Genomic DNA, 13422 nt, shown 5'->3' with positions numbered 1-13422 from the left:
TGTTGTTATTTTACAGTTTAATAACCAACTGTGCTACAATAGAACTCCATTCCAATGATAAGGCTACTAGGTAAGAGCAGAACTGAATCTGCCCACACACTATTAATGAGTAATAGTACAAGGAGCAACTAAAATTGAAATATATTTCCCGAGAAGGTTTTCCTGTCCTATGCGTCATAACCATTAATAAAGAATATGCTTACTAAAAAACTGACATAGTTTGCTGATTATTGCAAGTTTCAAATTCTTAAAATTTCTATTCATGCTTTTATCTGCATTTTAGGCATTTGTCAAACTAATAACCATAACATCCACTTGTTTAAGTTAAAGGACATCAAAAAGGGGAAAAAATGCATGCCATAAACCCTATTGTCATAATTATATATCTAAAGCACATTTGTTCCATATTATGTCTTTTTATCTAGTTTTTTTAAAATCTGAAGGAAAACTTTTTAATTGAGCAGCAAAAGATACAGAAATTGTAGAATGCAATTTCTGATGTAGCCTTTCAGTGCCACTTAATTATACTGATTTTACCACAATTCTTAAATCACTTGCTACTAAAAAGCAAAATAATTGTTAACTGAAACAAATATATATAGCTAGAGTTCCATAATTTTGAAAACTCCACCATGGAACATTTTTACAAAAATACTGTAGCATGTTATGCTTACAGGGCTTGTTTCTATGTAAAAGAAGAAAAATAATGTTTGGTTAATTGCTAACAATAAAGAGCAACGGCAAATAGGACACTATAGCGGCTACAACTGTGCTTTTTCCAAACTCTAAGTCCTCAACTGGTTTTTGTTTTAGTCATACCTCAGTTCCACTCAGGGCATCTACTTTGACTTTGAAATATTTATCACATTACATTTAAGTAGTAGGATGATGAATCTTTTGTATATAAAAATCCATTTTCACCACAGACATTTTCAAAACCTCTATTGCATTTTAAAATAACAGGAATTCACAGCTCTCCTTACTGGCACCCTAAATTAATGCTGGAGAGCAGTGTTGATTGGAAGTGAAAAAAGACCATACAATCATAGTCAGTAGAGGCAAATCATTCATTTAAAAATTGCTACAAAGAAAAGAATAGAAACTAAAAGGCAAACTCTTTTCTTCATTTTTTTGAGCTAAGCATAAAGGTCTCCTACTTGAAACCATTTTAGGTTATTTCTCTTTTTTTTCCCAAAAAATAATGAGTTAAAATGTATGGGTTAGATCCAACATTTCACTGCTGTTCTTATTCTTGGGGAGTGGGGGAGACGGGGAACTTGCTGCCAAAGCTTCTGAAAAGAGAGTTTGGGCTGCTAATTTTCCGTTCACAAAATCTAAATTCCCCTTATGCATTCTCACACAACTCATGAAATAATATGAAACAGTATTATATCACTGCAAATTGAGACATTTTTATCAAAATAAAGAGTGATGATGCCAACATTTCATTTGTCATTTCCCACTTGTCACTTTTCACTGACAAACTGTTACACATACAACTTTTGTCAAATGCTCCATCTTTAAATATGTTCCAAAATGCCATTGTATCTCAGTATTCATGTAAGGAAGATAGTAAAAATTACTATGTTACCATATATTAGTTATATAGGTTTTTTAAAAGCCTACTGATTAAATAAAACAATATAAAGAATTATTAATTTACATGCTATATAGGATAAAGTTTGGCTCTCTGAAATAAAACAATGTACATATTTTACACACCTAATGCGGGTTCTTAGTCATAAGAAACATTTTAATGGTGAGAAATTTTATTCCAACAGAAACCTAAAAAGCTTTAAAAGATAAGTATAACCCAAGAAAATAATACTATTTGGAATTCATCTAGCCCTGTAAATTTAACATGTCTTTTTAAATATATACATGTATGCTGATTCTATAATAAATACTTTTTAAAAAGAAAGAAAAATAGGGGTCTTAAATTATAACCACCAAACTTCACTGCTTACTACTTTGTCAGATATACCAAATAATTACTGTAGTCTTGCCTGGAATAAAACTGATTTCCATATACTTAAAATGACTCAAATTCAAATTCTTAGCTATCTAATAAATGATGATTAGTCTGTTTTCCCCTCTCTACAGAGATAGATTGGTTAAAACAAAATTCAAGAAAGAAAAAGAAGAATTCAAACAGGATACTCATATGTACAGACTTTGCTGGTTACAACCCTCTGGGAAAGGATGATACTGCTTATTTTCTGCAGGGGTTAAAAAACAGATGCCTTAAGGGACATCTATGTAGTTCCAACACACACACACACACACTGCACTACAGATGATCTTGAGTATACAATGGTCAGTGGGTTTCTGCTGATGGAACATAAGGCTTCCAAAATTACTTGAAACATCAAATTATGCTCAGGACTTTGAGGGGCGGATACCCTATGTTCTGTTTAATGTGTATGTTCCATTGCATATATTTTTTTAACCAAGTATATCTTTATTTTAATAACAGGCCAAGAACTAAAAACACTCTAGAGAAGAGTTATTTTTCTACCTCAGCAAAACTACAGAGGGCAGGCTAGATTGTTGGATGACCCCAAAGCCTAAGTTCATTCTATTTAAAAGACCTTAAAACCTTAAAAAAAAAAAAAGTGAGTAGGAGGGGGAACTACAATCTTTTCTCTTTTGAAGTAATGACTACTTCCTACAAATATTATGATATTCATCCTTGGAAATGGAGTTTTCTCCATCTTGTCCATGTTAACAATATATTTCTAAGTATTTTATAATCTCAATATATACCTATCTATACTTTCATATCTGTACGCCTTTCAAAAAGTTAAATGTCTCTCTACTGTTGCTCATATGGTGACTACACCTGACCCGAACTGCATTTCTTTTCATTTAAAAGGAAGTGTTCCACATGTAGACAATTAAACTAACTGTTGTTGTAGACAATGTTCAGCTTTAAATGAGGCCCTGACTAACAATCTTGATCACATTTGCTTCCCTATTTGAATACATCAGTGTGTACTGCATAATGATTTTTTTCCCCTTGCAACAAGACAGTTATGTTCTTGAAAGGGCTGCCTGGTAGCACGAATAGGTCTACTTTGGGTAGACTAGTTATAAGATAACTTTAACAGACAGTATGCCAACAAAATTAAATTGTTATTTATAAAACATAAATTATTTTTCAGAAATAAGCAAGTTTTTTTTTTAAAAAAAAGCAAATCTCTCTAAAAGATATTTTCAATGTTTAAATATTTTTCCCTAAAATCTAGAACATTTAACACCAAAAAATCATAAAAATTCATAGGAAAATGAAAAATATCAAAAAGATTTCTGATGTTTAATGCCTCCTATCAGCAAATACACCATCTGGTATATTCAAGCGCTGTTCATTCAGTTTAAATAAAGCTGTCTGAAAGTTCTTCTTTAAGCCAAACATTAAAAAACTAAAATGCTTGTGTTAACAATGAATGAAGCAAAATAATTTATTGCTATTAAAGCACAACTGGCCAGCACCTTTCAGCAGTCCAGGAGAAAAGCAGAATGTCTTGCTTCCTCTGGAAACTTGATTGGCATCACTTTCATTTTATGCTGTAAGTTGCGTGGCTGAAGCATTCCATACAGCAGAACATTTTAGGTACTTATGCTAATAGTGGTTAAAAGGATCATCTGATTCTTATTTTCATCATCCTTAATAATCTCTTCTTTTCCTAAATCTTCAAATAGATCTGTAAGTTTTAATCAACAATTTCACAAATATAAATTTCCCCACCATTAATCATCCTTTTTCAAAATCCTTATGGAGTGAATTACTAGCTGAGAGGGGACGCCAATTCTAGTAAGTGAATGTTACCCAGCAGGGATATAAAGCTGTCAACACTATGGTGCTCTTGCTAGCTCTAAACTCTCTCCTAGCCTTCATATGTTTTTTAAAGAGATATTAGCCTTTTTTTTTTTTTTTTTCCTAAGGACCGTCTATAAAAGCTGACTGACTTACACATCTGAGCACTTACATTTTATTACATACATGCTTTAAAACACACTGCTCAGATAAGAGCAAAAACATCCCAGAAAGTGTTGGAAAGACAAAGCAAAACTCATCTAGCTTCTAATAGAGTCTTCTAAAGCTAACCACATAGTAAACAATCCACTTTTAAGTTCCCTGTTAAAACACAACCTTAAAGACTGTGACAGTGTATCTACCCTCTCTACTATTTAAATTGAGACACTAAAGTAATGCCCCTTCTTTTATGAATACTTAGTTCTTATCAAAAAACACAGTAAATTCCCTCTACCTAAATAAGTAGAGTAAGCAGAATTTACTATTGCAACCAATGCATTCAGAAATATATTTAAAATATATTTACCTCACTGCTTATCAAAAACAGTAAGATAAATTGCTATTTGATTGGACAACTAATTAACTTGATCTCCCTTATTTTTAAAAGAACAGCTTTTAAGAAAGAGGAACACTAAAGATTAACAAATATGTACTCCCAAATTTTTGGCCCCACTTCTAAGACAAATTTTATTGTATCCATCTTTATACCATTGACAAGACTGCAATATATCTGAAAACAGTAATAAATGATACAGAGCTATAAATACTTGTGTAGTTATCTATGCTTATTATATTGCTTTATAAAGAAAATTTAAACACAAGAACATAGAATGGTAGAAATATAATCTACTTTATATTTACTCTATGTTCAAAAAAATCCTTTATTTATAAAAAAATCTAACTAGAAATGTATTTTAAACATTTTTTAAAATTTAGAATGTGCATGTTTCAAAAGGCTTGGCTTTGCTCCAAACTATATACATGGTTAAAAGTTACAAAGAAATTATTTAACATCTTAATATACATTTGGAAATTATATAAACTTAAACTCATAATTTTGTTAACATTCAATTAGAAACCTTTCTACTATTAAAATCTTATCTTCTAAGTTGTTATATTCTAAAGTTGTCTAAATTAATCTGTTTACAATCTATTATGCTATATAGAGTAAAAGCTTTCTTTTTAAAAAAATTTAAATTCCACTAAACAATTTTAACCACTTTACTATCATGTATTATAAACGATATGTATTGAGACAAAATAATGTCATCTTTATTTTCAATTTGGGAAGCAGCTAATAAGACCTCTGCTATTACTAAATTAAGTTAATTAAAAGAAAGTGTCTAAGGCAGCTGGTTGAAACAAATCTATTATTCTTTACCAAGATAATAATTTTAGTTTATATTAAACATGTAAGGGCTCAAATGTGAACTACAGTCTCAGAAAATTTGAAAACCAACCACTATTTAACACTAAAGTTATCCCTGGTCAACAGAATGAGGCACTTTCTTTCATAGTTCAACATGATATAGAGGAGGGGAAAAAAACTTGTTTTAGGGAAGCACAATTGTTAACAATTACATTCTAAAATGTTTACAGCTCCTTTCAATTTAGTGAATTTTATTAGATCTTCAGAAAGATACCAAAATTTTAAGTCCAAGCCTTTTCTGTCCACAAAGGCCACTTTGGAACACACTGTCTCCAAGGATTTCCAGAACTTGTTCAAACATTTTCAGCACTTAGCATATCTCATAATTGGTACCATCATACTCTCTATGAATTTTTATTTCTTATATGCATATACTAACTGATTATGCCAAAAGTCTGACATTATTTGCTCCAGTATCAGGACAACAAATTAATAAACCTCTCTTTTAAAAAATGGGTCACAGAACTGTTTTCTTTTGCTTCAATAAAGTATATTTTCAAGTCCCAAAAAGGGGAGATAAACAAGCCAGAATCCATCACCAAACTTTTTACCTTACAACATTGAAAGGATGAATACTTCTCAAGTGAGACAATTAATATGAAAGACTGAGACAAACCATCCTGAGTATTTACCATGAAGAAACAGAAATAGCAAAATAAAAGAAGAAAATACGATTTTATAAAACGTATGTGTTCAACACTTTAAGAGGGAATGAACATTTTTAGAGGTAAGTAACTATTTTGAAATACATACAATAGACACAACAAGGGGGTGAGAGCTTATCATTAAGGTTTGCTAAGGTTTTATATCATTTAAAGCAAGTTAATATATAGAATATTAAATGGGCTGCTGTTGAAATTATTAGAGAAAAAACGTTATAGGCAAAAAAAATTAGTGATTTATCCCAAACACACAGAAAATCTGCATGCCATGTAGAATTGTGGATTTTACATGTAAAAGACAACTAAGCAAATGGCATACAAACTCCAAAATATTTCAATGTTTAAATTTCTCCCATATCTTTATTTTGTATGATTGCTTTTCCTGACCACTTTAAAAGAAAGTAGTTGCTTAAGTAGTAAAAAGTACAAAAGATTTTCTTTAAATAAAATTATTAATAAATTCTTGGGAGGGGAAACTACATCTAGTTGATAAGGCCACTTTACTATTTTTATCTGTTGTCCTATAATTCATAATAAAGTTACAAATGCATATAACTAAGCTTTATAGACAACAGCAGCATTTAAGCTTCTAAGGGCCTGAAGGATTCATGGTGATTCTTTATTTCCCACATTTCACGTGGCAGGACATATTCCCGGTTGTCATTCATCTGTCTTGAAGCACTGTCCTCACTACAAAGTAACATCAACTCTCCTTGTTCCTGTACTCGCCTGAGCATTAATGACTATTTTATGCCCTAAAAGCGAACGCACGTGAACTTCATCCCTACAACAGACACTCTGAGGCAAGGCAAAAGAGTTAAATCACTAAAAAGCTCTCTAGGAAAATCTAGAAACAGTTAGCTGGCTGTGACATAAACCTGCCAACACCTCAGCATACAGTGGCAAAATGCCCAAAAAATGCCACCCTCTGGGTAAAACCACTTTCTTGTTTTAACTCGAGATGAAGCTACCAGTTGCAGATGAGAGGCGACGGGGGCATTATTTGGCAACCTGGAATTCACTTCCTGTAATCCTACACCGCGACAGCGCCTAATCAACCTGAACCCTGACACCCGGGCCATTATCACTGGGCCGCGGGCTGCGCGCCTCCCTGCTCCGGGCTGTTACCTCCCACGGCCTTGGCCACGGCGCCGTTGGGCCTCCCGCGGGCTCCCATGGGGCTGCCGTTCTGCTCCAGCCGGGCCACCTTCACCGGGGGAGGCCCCTTGACGTCCGGGCTGCCGCTCCGCCGGTCGGGGCTGTCCCGCAGACACGGGCTCTCGCTCCGCCGCTCCATGCTGCTCCGACTCGGAGACAAAGTTCCCACCGGCAGGTCGCAATAAAACGCACAGGGACCTAGGGAGGGGGTGGGGGGAGGAAAGGGGGAGGGAGAAAAAAAGAGGGAAAACCGCTCATACACGTGATAGACGTTCAGGCCAGTGGCAGAGCGCTGCACCACAGCCACACAAACTTCCTCCCACGCTGCCCGAGGGGCCCGAGCCGGGAAGCCAGTCCCAACCTTACATTGGGCAGCCCCCAGGAAGCCCAGCGCCTCGGTTCGGCGACTCTGCCCGGTCGCAGCTCCCCAGAAGTCAGCCCTCGGGGTCGCGGCCGGGGTTGGCACCCAGGGGCGCATAGAAGTGGTCCATTCATTGGGACGGGGTTGGCATAAACCGTTCCTGGGTGCGACAGCCTAGCCCGTCCCGGGGTCAGGGTTGCGGAATAAGTGAACTTCAGAAAAAGACGTTCCACCCACATGGGAAGGGGGTTGGGGGTGTGCGCAAGTCCGTAACCGAATTAACCACCCGGTAAATGCGCTGTGAATGGCCGGCCAGGCAGGAGCCAAAGGCCGGGCGAAAGAACCCCTTGAATACCCGCTTTTTACCTACACGGAGCAAGTCCGGAGATAAGCACACACCTGCATAAAATCAACCCTAATTCCACATCAATAAGCATCCGAAAACACTTGGAGATATTTATCAGAATAACCTCCATCACAAAGGCGGGCGCTACAATCGTTATTACTTTGGAGCGTTCTTATCTTCATCTGATCCCGAGTGCTTTTTTAAAGCTCTTCGGTATAAAACACAAAAGCAAAAAGCATTTGAATTCTTAGTGCAAAAGCAGACTTCATCTGCCCCAATTTTAACATCGCTCCATAAAGTTTTCCTCTGGGTCACTAGGTTGGCAGTGCGCTCCCCACGGAAGCCGCAGGTCTCGACACCCCTGGATTGGGTGGGTAGGGGGGGCGGGGAAGGAGGGGAAACACCTGATGAAACGGCGCTCGCGTTGTCACTGACACCCGCAAGAAGCAAGACCCCGGCACTGTACTGCGTGCGCGCTGGGAATCCTCGTGGGCGCTCTCGCCGCGCGAGCAGCGTCGGCGCCACGGGTCAAGGAGACAAGGTGGGGGTGGCAGGGGGAGGTGAAAGGAAGGATGCGAGATGAAGACACGGAGCAGGAGGGCTGCGGGCTAGGCTTCCGCCTGCATTCCCCGACTTCGCGGCCCGAGAGGCCGAGAGCAGCGGGGAGGGAACTTCGTTGGCCCTGGGCTTCCCCGAACTCCCGAGAGCGGCGCGGGAGCCCTCGCCCTGCGTACTTACTGCTCACGGTCTGTCTGAAACTTGGCTGACTGGGGCTCTGTCCATGGAGCAAAAGTAGAGAATCCAGGGTGGAAAGTTTCTGGTGCTTGGCTTTGCAGTGTTCTCCTAGTCTTCCTCTTTACTCCTTCCCTCTCCCTCTTCCCCAGGTCCTAACGTTTAAGGTCCTGGGTCAGGGTGTCTTCTTCTGGTGCGGAGATGGTTGTTATGATGATGATGGGGGGAGGGAGGAGGGGGAGGAGGAGGAGAGGGAAAGGACTCCTCCAAAGGGACACCCGAGCGAGCGGGGGAGGGGACGGCGGAGGAGGGGGGAAGAGAAGGAGGCTGAAAGAGCCTTTTCACACCTTCGGGAAGGAGACCCGTTCTGGAGAGAAAGGGCTGAGAACCCGGAGGCAGCGGCAGCGGCGGCGGCGGCGGGCCGGGACTGCCGGTTCGCAGGGCAGCTAGCTCGCGTGGAGGCGCGGCCAGAGCGGTGGGACCGTTGACACCAAGAGCCGAGAAGACGCAGGGACCCGGGACCGCGCGCGGGAGGAAACGCAGCGGCCGCCCAAGCTGTCACCTCCAGCCTCTCCCCTCTCGGCCGCCTCTGCCAGCAGCCAGAGCCGGACTCACTGACAAGCCGCAGAAAGAGACACACTGAGAGGGAGATGATTATTAGTTGCGTTGAGTCATCAGGCAAAGTGAGTCCTTTTGGGTTGTCCTCGGTTTCCGATTTCTCCCCCTCCCCCTTTCGGTCCCCAGATCTAGCGCCTTCAAAATAATAATTTGGGGTGGGGGTAGGGGAAGTCTCTGGATTATTTCGGGATGGGGGTGGGGGGGATGGATCTAAACCCAAGCCAGACTGGTCCACCGCAAGAAAAGAGGGGAGTGGGGGGCGGGGAGGAGGGCTGGGGAGGTTGCGGGGGGAGGGGGGCCCCGCCTGGCAGGAAATTAAACATCAATCAATCAATCGCTGTGAGCACGGCGACCCAACGGCGGCGGGGCTGCGAAGGAGGCAGAGGGACAGGCGAGGGGCGGGTGGGAGGCAGGGAGGAGGGAAGAGGAGGAAGGGGAGAGTCGGCGGTCGGAGCGGGGTGACGAGGACCTCGTGCACGAGGCGGCGAAGGACCGATGGCAGAGAACCGAGTGCGGCGCGAGGCGCTGGCCGCGGCCAGCGGGTGGGTGCGTCTGGGCACAGGCGGGCACCGGGGCCCGGGGTCTGGTCCTCCTCCTTGTGGCGGGTCCAGGGCGCGGCCGCCTCGCCCAGCCCCTAGGCGCACTCGTCCCGGCGCGGAGGCGGCGGCGACAAGGCAGTCGCTGGGTGCCGCGTCTGCCGGCGGAGACGCAGACCGACGCGCAAGAGGCGACCGCGGCTGCCTCGGCTCCCAGCTCTGTTAACTGCGCGGAGTACTTTCGACTTTGGAGATAGGAGGGCGATCGCCTCCCCCACCCACCGCCTCCGCCCACCACCCACCGCCTCCGCCCCTCCGAGCAACTTTTCTCGGTGCCTGCGAGCTCCCCCTCCGCGCCGAGCCGAACGTCCCGGCCCGCCGCGCTTCGTGCCGCCGCGCGCGCAGGGAAGGCCGCTTCTCCTTCAGAGCTGGCACGGCCGCGAGTCCGGAACAATAGCCCGGGTGTCCCGAATGGCAGGAGCACGGCCACTGCCCGCCAGGCTGTGGGTGGCACAGGAATGGGGTTTGCGTGGTGGGTGCAGAGCGGGGTGCATCCCTGGATGGCATCGCTGGAGCGCTCGCCGCTCCGGCGACATCGCGAGCGGCGCAAACCGGGCCCCCTGAAGCCCGTGACGCGGTGGCGGCGAGGGCGGTGGGGCTGCCTGTCCTCGGGCTACAGGACTGGAGCTCCTGGGGACCCCAAGCTGCTCAAGCCCTGGGCTGCTGGCGCCAACAAAGCTGTGCCCTGAGGACCCGGCCTCCCCGCCCGGGGGGAGGCCGCACAAGAGCGTCCCCAGCAGGTCCCGCGAAGGCGTAACAGAGCCACAAACTTTTGCCGACTCCCGCGGCCGCGGCCGCCGGCAGTCCGACTCCGGCCGCGGTGCTCATTTAAGGTGGCGCGAGCACTAGCCGAGCAGGCTGGCCTCTGGCCGCGCTTTTGTCCCTGCGATTCCGCTTGGGCGCGCTGCCTCCTTAAGGAAAAGCACGTGGGCAGGGGCCGCAGCCCCCGCGAGATGCCCGGGGCGTCGGCGGACATTAGCCGCTAGGACCTTAGGCGAGAAAATGTGGACGCATCCCCGCCGGGCCTGAGGCCAGAGAATCCCCCTCAACTGGTTGCGCCTCCTATCCCTCCCGCACACGTTGACTCTCCCTCCTAACCCCCAGGACCCCGAGGGCTCGCGCACATCTCCCGCAGCAAGAGCCACCGATCCCCCTTAAGAAGCTTTGACTGTACGGCGGCGCCAGAGGGCCAAACTAAGTTCGGTTTCGGGAAACGCTCTCGGGAGCAGTTCTGTAAATCCCGGCTGGGTGCACAGACTGCGGAAAGCTGAGTCCGCCGATTGTGCCCGGGACAAGGCTGCCTTCCACTCGCCGCATCTCCGTGGTAGGCGGCATGCGCACGGGCTTAGAGGCTTGAGAGCCTCTGGAAGAGAAAGGGTCCCAAGAAGGAAACCTGCCGCCGGCCTAAGTGTCGGCGCCCAGATCACCACGAACCCCGCACCTAGGCGCCGCCCACCAAGTTCCAAAGAAGTCCGAGGCGACCCGGGAGTCGGTCGGATCCCAGCCGAGAAAAGAAACAAGCAGGATAGCAAATCTTAGGGGAGCCACCCCGGGAGTTTTAGGCAGCGTTTGCCTTTCCCTGGTTTTCTTTACCAAGCCCCATCCGCCCCCCGCATACCACCCCCAGTCAAACGAGTGGGAGAAAATGCACAGTTCGAAGTCGGTGAGAGCAAAAGTGGGTCTAGTAAATCAACCCATGGTGGTAGCTAAAAGGTTTGGGGCTGCAAAGAAACAAACTGTAAGTCTGAGCAACAAACTTTTTCTTCAATCTGTAATATGTCGAAATGGGAAGGGGGTGTTGCAAAAGCCAACTACCACTGTCAAACTTAGCCCGTTTACAACATGGGGAAAGGCGTATTTCTTACTAATATCTCAACAACGATAACAATGCTGTATCCTTCCTTACCTTGATGTTGAACTGCGAATCCTCCTCCGGATCAATGTCCAGGAACTTAGAAGAATTGGTGATATTAGGAGTTCAGTACTTCTGGAAAAAAATGCAAATGGTTTAGCCAGGATCTTTCCTGTCTGATTCGTCACTATTATTATATCTGATGATGCGAATGGTTGGAGCGATTCAATCCTAAGTCATTAATGAGCTATTTTATAAACACCACTGTCTGAAGATCTTCATTTACATTTTGCTAAGGATCACTTCGCTAACCTCACAGGCTTGTGTCAACAGCATGATTTGCAGGACTTCAGTTACACTCTTATAAACAACACGGCTGTATTGTTAATCGGTTAATATTTTATAAAGTGTAAATATTTTATGTTTTGAAGGGAACTATTGATTCTAAATTATTAAACCCCTGAGAAGGACTATTTAAATGAAATATACAATTAAGTACAATTAAATGTACATTGTGGCTAGTTTGTTTTCAGATTCTGCACCCTTTTAAATTCATTGCTTTTCTCTTTATTGGAGTTTCCTCTTGTCCATTTCTGATACTGAAAAAAATCTATCATGTTAGGAAAAAGCCTAAATTATTTAAAGTTGCATTAAACTTAGAGGAAAATGTCAAATACGATTAATTAAGACCACAAATGTATTTTGAATGTTTGTAGAGTTGTATTTCATATCACATTTTACAAATTTCTTCCGATTTAAAGGAGAGTTCTAGGAAGTTTTGTGATGTATGTCCGGTGTGGGGTTTTGTCCTCTCGCGTTTTGTCTCTAATAAAGGCCTTTTCTGTTTCAAATTACATACGCTTTTTACTGCACAATTTTTGTATTGACCTTATTTCAACTGAAGCGGTTATTTCTAGCAGGTTTAATTTCGACAGTAAGATATATTTTAATATTTTTACCTTTCGCTAGAATTTTGTACTGTTTAAAACAGTAAATAAATTTGCTGATGATTCAAGAATATTTGTTTGGTTTCGTTTTGTATTCCTCAAAAGGTTTATTTCCAAACTTTTTAAAACAAAATCACAAGAAAAGAGTTGTTTTAATTACGTTTGATTTTTAAAAATACTTTTATCTGAAACCCATTTTGTGCATTAGGAGATAGTTTGCTTCCGTGCTCAAAACATGGAGTTCACATCTGGGGCACATTTTTATCCCTCAGTTTCCTTCTAACTGACGTTTTTGTCGGGAATCTGCTCAGACTTTTCCCCTTTTCTTCACCCACCCCCCAAGTTTTCCTTATGTCATTTAGTAAAAGGCCGCCTGTTTTTCACAAATACGGATTTGTTATTTTAAAAATCAATAGATCTTTATATGCTAGTGTTAAAGGTGTATGGTTTTTCTTATTTCCATCTTCTCTCCTTTTCTCTCTGTCAGGCCTTCTTTTATGGCCTGCACTCTCATGACGTTTCTTGATTTCTCTTTGTCGACACCAAGTTTTTGTTGTGCGAGCTTTCGACCCTGGTCAACCTTCCTTCCTTAGAGGCCCGCTCCGGACAGCGTAGGCCTGGGCGCCGGGGTGGAGGGTGCAGGGTGCCCGGAGCGGGACTTCGGCTCTCGCCTGGGCCATCCCGAGCTCTGAGGGCCAGGCATCCATCCCCAAGGTCCATGGCTTTCAAGTTCGGTCACCCAGGCAGAGAGACCCTGCCTCTTAAAGAGCCCTGGAAAGTTGCGCCGCGTTTTCCCTCAACCCTGGAACACGCACGGAAAACTGTGGGAATCGCCCGCGTCAAAAGCTTTCGACGGCTTCTAGGAACCCAAGCGGGCCTGCCTCTTCCCCCGGAGCTTGCCCTG

At 43.5% G+C, this 13422-nt stretch overlaps 1 protein-coding gene across 3 annotated transcripts in view; it reads right to left on the bottom strand.

Moving 5' to 3' along the window:
- Positions 1 to 11949, bottom strand: part of SATB2 (SATB homeobox 2) — a 190036-nt gene extending 178087 nt beyond the window's left edge. The window contains exons 1-2 of one of the 3 annotated variants that reach the window (XM_032755048.2): positions 11626 to 11949; positions 7037 to 7264 (exon numbers count right to left, since the gene is read on the bottom strand). In XM_032755048.2, coding sequence (XP_032610939.1) covers positions 7037 to 7205 — 169 coding nt within the window. In that variant the 5' untranslated portion in view covers positions 7206 to 7264; positions 11626 to 11949. Of the gene's footprint in view, positions 1 to 7036; positions 7265 to 8511; positions 8968 to 11625 lie in introns of those variants that run through there. The other 2 variants (XM_032755047.2, XM_058439896.1) reach the window with 2 other exon arrangements.
- Positions 11950 to 13422: the final 1473 nt, after the last annotated feature.

Source organism: Hylobates moloch, unplaced genomic scaffold (genome assembly GCF_009828535.3).
Source record: "Hylobates moloch isolate HMO894 unplaced genomic scaffold, HMol_V3 SCAFFOLD_1, whole genome shotgun sequence".
Lineage (NCBI taxonomy): Eukaryota > Metazoa > Chordata > Mammalia > Primates > Hylobatidae > Hylobates > Hylobates moloch.
Note: the sequence above shows the minus strand (reverse complement) of the source record. Positions and strands in the feature narration are given on the sequence as shown.